At 28.1% G+C, this 7,629-nt stretch overlaps 1 protein-coding gene across 1 annotated transcript; it reads right to left on the reverse strand.

The window, feature by feature from the left end:
• Window positions 1-1,574: 1,574 nt before the first annotated feature.
• LOC101502726 (pectinesterase 1-like) lies at window positions 1,575-3,553 on the reverse strand. Its single transcript, XM_004513174.4, has 4 exons — window positions 3,031-3,553; window positions 2,389-2,595; window positions 2,060-2,301; window positions 1,575-1,975 (listed from the first exon to the last, which is right to left on the reverse strand). The coding sequence occupies exons 1-4, from the start codon at window positions 3,526-3,528 to the stop codon at window positions 1,810-1,812; spliced, it is 1,113 nt and encodes a 370-aa protein (XP_004513231.1). The 5' UTR covers window positions 3,529-3,553; the 3' UTR covers window positions 1,575-1,809.
• Between the last annotated feature and the right edge of the window lie 4,076 nt (window positions 3,554-7,629).

Genomic DNA, 7,629 nt, shown 5'->3' on the forward strand with positions numbered 1-7,629 from the left:
AGAGAAAAAATGGTAGAAGATGGACTTTCTATAAAAGGTTTATGGTCATCATCATCATCGACAATATGTTGAGCAAAAATGTCATTCTCATTCTGACTTAAATCACCAACTTCTTCATCAAGGACACTAACCACAACACAAATAAAACAATCTTCATGTGAATTGTTTGAATCAAATGATATGTTAAGGTCAATACCATAGGTGGATTCTGATGGGTGATGTGTTGACAAAGAAGGTAGAGAGTGATTATGAAATTGACAAAGAAGGTAGAGAGTGATTATGAAACATGTGTGTTTCTATTCTCCAACGTTAAAACATGTGTGTTTCCATTCAATTTGTTTATTTTGTTGAATTGGGGCTGTTTTTTAATTTAGGGTTCAAACTTTTGTTGAATGATATGCTTCTGGTTCAAGCTTAGGGTTCATTTTTTTTAATTTAATTTTAATAATTAAATTTTATTTGTAATAATGATTTTTAACAATTATAATAATGATTTTTAAAATATAAATTATATTTTTTAATTAGAAATAATATAATAATAAGTTTATTCCATGTAAGCGTCTGTCACGTCAGTTTTTTTATTGACACGTCATTAAAAAAATGACAACTCATCATGATTTGGACTCAAATTCTGTTTGGGGGACTAAAACTGAGGAGAAACAAAATGGGGGGACTACTTTCAATTTTCACCTATAATAGGGGGACCAAAAGTACAATTAAACCTAAATAATTAAAAAAAAGTGGTAGACGGTACATAATTTTCTTTTAGTGGTATAATAAAAAAGTCTGAAAATTGTGTTGAGGTTTAATATGTCACATTTTTTCTAAGTCGTGATAAAGTTATACAGTGTTGGCTAAGTTACTTCACTTAATAATTAATATAAACTATGAATTTTACTAATTCAACCGTTAATTATTGACATAATATATTATTAATCAAACACACAAAGTTTTATATAAATTTGAAATTCGTAGCTATGTAATCTAGTTATTAATATTTATCTGTATTTAAAAAAAATATTATTATACGTTCATTTAGTGATGTATTAAATAGTTTTAAAATTTTACAAAAATTTGTGGAGTTGATTTACTCAATAGAAACTTTAGATTTGACCAATAATTTTCTGTAATTTTTTTATATAGACATTACTATAATATCTATTAAAGTTAACTAAATTAAAAGTTTCGATATATTTATCTATTCAATTTTTACCTCTGTAATTAAATAAATTGTTTTTATAATTAAAATTTTGTTTTCAATTAAAATCATAGCAGAAAACGTCACTTCAAAATAGACCAAAAAGATAAAACTTAAAATTTTAGTAGTATTAAATTAAAATATAGTCGAACTCTTTCAAATATGAGATGTCATTCAACTATTAATAATTTATTAATATTATCAAAATATATTAATTTTTATATATACCATAAAATTCTTCGTTTATATAGATAGATTTTGCCATATTTATGTTTTTGTGGAAATATAGACTTGGGTATATTATTGGGATTAGATTTAGAAAAAGAATTATGTTTGTTGTTATATTCCGCAGGTGCTGATTATATAACAAAGTCAATCAATTAAATGTGCTCTTAAAACACTTGTTGACATTTACTATTAAATAATTATTCTTAAACTTACAATGACCTCTGTGCAATATTGAAACTAAAACAAGAGACTTACATTTCCTTACCATCCACTAAACTGCGGGTTGCATGACAAGTAATCTTTAGGCACATATTGATCCAAAACCAATGTGCTAATTAACTAATAAAATAATTAATTAAAAAACTAAATAATTAATTAATTAACTACACTTTGAGATTTGGAGGAGGAAGTAGCCATTTGGAGCCTTCGATCATGGCAAGTGTTATGTAAGGCTTGACTTCTGCATCACTTAGTTGCTTTGTGATTTTGGAACGACCTTTTAGATCTGCACCAGGTCCTGTGTTGCGGTACTCTCCAAAATATACAGTGCTGAAAATTATATCATATTTTAATTAATTGTATTATGCAAATGCTCTAATTTTTAATGTATACTTTAGCAAGTGAATTAATTACCTAGCATATTGACTGTGCCTGTTGTCACTCCACCCTTCCTGATTCACAACACTGGTCATATGGGTGTAAGCAAATACAGCTTTAGAATGAGACATCCAAGCTCTACCCAAGAATGTCCCATTCCCTGTTCCTGTAATGTCACAATGCACAAATGAATAACCATTGTCTTCTGAATCACTTTTTCTTGCTTGTGCCACTATAACTGTCATTCCAGTGTCTCCAAGCACTCTCAACTCAGTGTTCTGCATCACCAATTATAATCTTACAAAGTTATTCAAAATGGATTACATACAAGTGTTGTTGTGATGAAATTATATATACTTAATTACCAAATAGAGTGATTTCCCACTTCCAAAAATAAAATCCACAGTGCCTTGAATTAAGCAATTTTTGAACAAATGCCTATTCCTATCATCACATACTGTATCCTGAAATCCCAATAACTTGCAATTATAAAATGATGCTTTGTCACCAGAAATTCTCAATGCCACTGCTTGAGCTCCTTGTCTTTTTCCATCAGGTCTTGGTGCTGTATTCTAATATCAAATCCAAAACCAAAAATAAATAATCATAACAAAAAATTCCAAATTCATACCATTTTTTATATTGAAACTAAAAATAAACAAAATTTATATAACATAAGTGTCAGCAATCAACATCTGCAATATATTGAACTTTTAAAAATTACATTAATATTCTTAATTTTGTATTCCACCATTCTAAAATTTAATATTATATTTACATTTTATGTCCATAATAAATAAATACTAACGGAAGACTAAAACTCAATTTGTTTAAAATAGTTGATTTACTGATTTTAGGAATTCAATTTGAGTGAAACAGTTGATTTATTCATTTTTTACCAGAATCTATTTTTTTTAAATTCGAACAGAGCTTCCAAAAACATTAAGGATAACAATTAAAAATATATTTAACTCCGATAAGATTTTTAAGGGAGATGATAAACATACCGAGATCATGATGTTAGCCGCGACGAAATAATCACCTTCAACAATCAATGTAGCACTATCAACAGTTCCATATTGTTGTGCAGTGCCACCATAAGTCAAGTTTGGCATGTTCCCCCCTAATGCCCCATATAAGGTAACAAAAGGTTTTGTTCTCCCAATAGTAATTTTTTCATTAAAATTTCCACCTCCAATATACACAATCACACGTTTAGTGTTCCCTTCAGGGATACTTTTAATTGCATCAGTGATGGTTTTGAAATCTCCACTACCATCTTTCATGACCTTAACAACCTTAGCACCTTCCTCTGCAGTAACCAATGCAGGGTCCAATGTATTCTTTCTTTGAGAAAGTGGCTTCACATTGTTATTAAACCATGTATTCAATTGAGCCTTGTCAGAAGGAATTGGCACATTGTCATCAGATAAAACAATATTTGCTGTTAGGAAAGATATTACAAGAGCCACATGAATATAGCTTCTAACTGTTTTTGAGTCCATGATATGTTTTTAGCTTTTAGTTTTGTTTTTATGAATTTATTTTCTTGATTAGGTGATTGATGTTACAATTTATAAGACACAAAATTAGAGGGGTGGCTAAATTTGTGAGACTTTATGTGAAGAGGAGTTAATTTTATTATTAGGAGGCTATAATTATATATGGGGTTTATAATGCATGGATATGAAGTTCATTGGTTGCATAACTAGTTTAGATGTTAAGTTAGTTTAAGGTGTTTTAGTTTCTAAACGTACAATGTTGTAAGCCAAAATTAGCAAAAGTTTCTCCATAAAAAAATGTAAAAGAATTTGGTACAGTGAATATAGGCCATGAATTAAATTTAGATAACACATTTATAAGTATGGATTTTTCTAATTTAGAATATTAGTGTTTTTCTTACTAAATTTAAAATGTCAGTGTTGATATATGTTACTCAACATTATAAGGTGTGTAAGTAGGTAGGGCGTGTAGTGAACTTTTGAAGTCTAAGGCAAAAATATAAAGACTCAACACTATAAAATTTTGTATTTAGAGTAATTTTATTTATTTTAAATATTATAAAATAGATGTGGATTTGTTAATTCCAAGAGTTTCTTTGAGATGATTTATTCCATTTAACAACTCATAATAAATAATAATTTTTCTTAATCTAACTCTTAAATTAAAAATTCTTATTGTGTAGAGAAATTCTACAATTTTATAAAATTTTAAAACTATTTAATATTTTGTTATATAATTTCAAATGAACGTATAATAATTTTTTTGAAACAAAAGTAAATAATATATCAATAAACAATAATCAATGGTTGAATTAGTGAAATTCATTTTTTATAATGAATTATTAAATAGAATAACTTATTTAAAGCTACTCTTATAGTTAACAGATCAATATCCTGAAACAATTACTACATAACATATAAATAAAATAACATCATTTTAAAATTCATTGATAAGTTTTTCCTAATGTAAAAAATATGTAATATGTAACATATTAACATAGTTTTTGTCAATATTATATTAATTAAACAACTTTGATAGACCTGGTCAAAAAATATACAGACAAATTATTAAGATATAATTTTTTAAACTAAAAATTAGTTAACTAAAAATAAAAATAAAAATTGAGGGACATAAAACTAATTAAAGAAAAGGAAATTAAGAAAGAAAAAAAAGTTGCCAAAAAAGTTCTACAAGTCATGTATTGAGCGGGAATTATATAATATAGTTTCATTGATGCTTTTTTTCATCACTATTTTTAAAATAATCCTGTAATATTTCTAAATTGTGAGAATCATAAAATATAAATTATCACTCGTAAAAATAATCACATTTAAATTGACTTCAAAATCATAAGAGATTTGATGATCATTATTCTCCTCCAACACTATATCACTTCAAGACATTATTGACTTAAATTCATTTTTGGTTCATTTATTTTGTCAAAAATGAAATTTAAGACTTCTGATTTCTACCAACACTTTTTGGGTCCCACTATTAATAAATTTTAGTATTTTTTTTTGTCCCCAGTCATTTTTTATTATGTAGCACTTTTATTAATAACGTGACACTTAGTTGAAATTTGTAAATTAGATAAAATAATTTAGTCATTATTGTTGTAATTTATTTTATTTATATATTAAAAATAAATGAATAAAATTTTAATATTTTAAATTATTGTTGGATAACATAAATAAATATTAAAAACATATCAAATTTAAATATGAAAATATGTATTAAAACATTTAAAATTAAATTAAATAAATTTTAAATATTTTAAAATTATTAAAAAAGTTAAATAAATTAAATAAATTTTGTAGAATGATGTTTTGTAGATTATCAGTCGTGTTCTCAAGCTTCTCACTTTTCTCATTTATTAACAACATTTTTGAGATAAAAGAATGTCAAATTATTTTTTCATTTTTTCACATAATAACCAAGAATTAGATATATTTACCTCATCATCTTTTGAAATTGCCATTAAACATATATTTGCTTCTTCATCTTCTTCTATGTTTGAATGTTCAGAATCTTTTCAAGTTGCCATCATAGATTTTTTTTCTTGTATGAGATTCTTTTTTGATTTTTTTTTTGTTATGAGGACATTCAGTTTTGTAATGCCCTAGTTTGTTACTTCCAAAACATGTAATTTGACTTTTATCAACATAAATTTTGGAGATTTCTTGTCTGTTAGGAAGACTTTTTCTAATTTGAACTCTCATCTTCATCATCTTTTGAATCTTTCTTGATATGAGTGATAGTTTCTCATCAAAATCTTTTTGACTGATTCCATTGTCTTTCACCATAAAATCATTACCAAAGCATAATACTCTAACTAAAAGGAATTAGCTCAAAGTGAGCTTAATAATGGACATGAAGTAGAATAATAATGAAGTCGTAACAACAACAATATTACAACAAAAATAAAATGAGATAGTAGAAATGCAAATCACAACAACAACTGTCACAATGTTAACTACAACAATCAGATCTAGCTATTCTTCTCCAAGTTCAAACTCCAAAGCTAGCTCAAATGACTTCCAAATATGGTGGAAAAGAAGGATGGCGATGATGGAGTGATTGTGGTGACTAGGTCTGTTGAGAGACTCTAAAAATTAGGGTTTTCTCCACACTATTTAGGTTTACAATTGTTGTCTTTTATATAATACAATTTTTGACACTTCTCTCTCTCTCTCTCTCTCTCTATATATATATATATATATATATATATATATATATATATATTGTGTAACACCCTGATTTTTAACAGCGCGAGTGTATTTTTTTTTTAGATAAATTCATAAAAACAAAGAAATAAATAAGGAAATACCTTTGGATAAATATTTAAGTCATAACACAACGACAATTAAGTCAACATATTTTACAAGCAGCGGAATAATTTTTGAAATACGAATTCAAAGTATTTACACATCAAAAAGTGGTACATGGAACCCATCAAAAATAAAATGTCAAGTTGACAATATTGGTATAGGTACAGTCTTCCAAATTAAAATAAACAAATCCCAAAAGAAAGACATCTAGTCCCTATACGTCAACCTAATCTGATCATTCTACAAAAACTATACATCCCGAGTGATCTTCACGCACCCCGCAAGATCCTCCTAACACAGCTCCAGTCAGGTGTGTCCAACTACATTCCCATCCACAAGGTACTAACCGGTAGGATGGTCCTGGTTCTCATCTGAGGGCAAAGCCCAGATTTCCGCAATAGTTGTAAAGGGCCACCAACCGAAATTAACAATTAACACATAACATTAAAGTTTTTAAATGCACAAAATAACCTTTCAACTTAGCATGCACCTTAAAAGGGTTTCCATATGCCAAACATGCATAAACAAGGTTGAAAAATGAAGTTTTTAATAAAACTGCAATGTTGTATTCGAATACAGCATCTCTGTATTCGAATACAAGGCTGTTTCAACAGTCAACAGCAAAAACAGCATGTCTGTATTCAAATACAACCTTTTGTATTCGACTACACAGTAAGTCAGTAGCAAAACGTCATGTCTGTATTCGAATACAACAATCTGTATTCGACTACACAGTAAGTCAGTGGCAAAAACAACTTGTTTGTATTCGAATACAGCTTTCTGTATTCGAATACACATCAGACAACATCAGGAAAACAACAAAATTCAGCTTTTTAAAGGGTTTTGAAACCATTCAACACTTACACACAAATCCAAACAATCACACTTAGCAATTATAGCGCAATCACCACGACATCTTGAGTTTCGAAATAGTTTTGCAATCAATCACACTTACACACAATTCCAAAACATCCACACTTTGCAATTATAACACAATCACCACGACAACATAAGTTTCGAAATGGTTTTGCAATCAATCACACTTACACACAATTCCAAAACATCCACACTTGACAATTATAACACAATCACCATGCAACTTGAGTTCAAACACTCATAAATCATAATTGTATCGCCTATCACAAGCCGAAATACTAAATTACCGAGGTGCTACCTATCACGGGTCAGCACGATTTACCAAAAATGTGCAGTCTATCGCAGACCATACATGAGGCGACAATCCCCGCAAGGATAAGATGAACCAACAATCGCATG

The sequence above is a fragment of the Cicer arietinum genome, chromosome 5 (assembly GCF_000331145.2).
Source record: "Cicer arietinum cultivar CDC Frontier isolate Library 1 chromosome 5, Cicar.CDCFrontier_v2.0, whole genome shotgun sequence".
Taxonomy (NCBI): Eukaryota; Viridiplantae; Streptophyta; class Magnoliopsida; order Fabales; family Fabaceae; genus Cicer; species Cicer arietinum.

Bases quoted from the DNA above. Each gene is read 5' to 3' on its own strand.
- LOC101502726 (XM_004513174.4), bottom strand. From the start codon at position 3,528: ATGGACTCAAAAACAGTTAGAAGCTATATTCATGTGGCTCTTGTAATA. The intron at 2,302-2,388 runs GTAATTAAGTAT...TTGGTGATGCAG, and splicing joins GTGGGAAATCACTCTATTTG to AACACTGAGTTGAGAGTGCT. The intron at 1,976-2,059 runs GTAATTAATTCA...TATAATTTTCAG, and splicing joins AGGCACAGTCAATATGCTAG to CACTGTATATTTTGGAGAGT.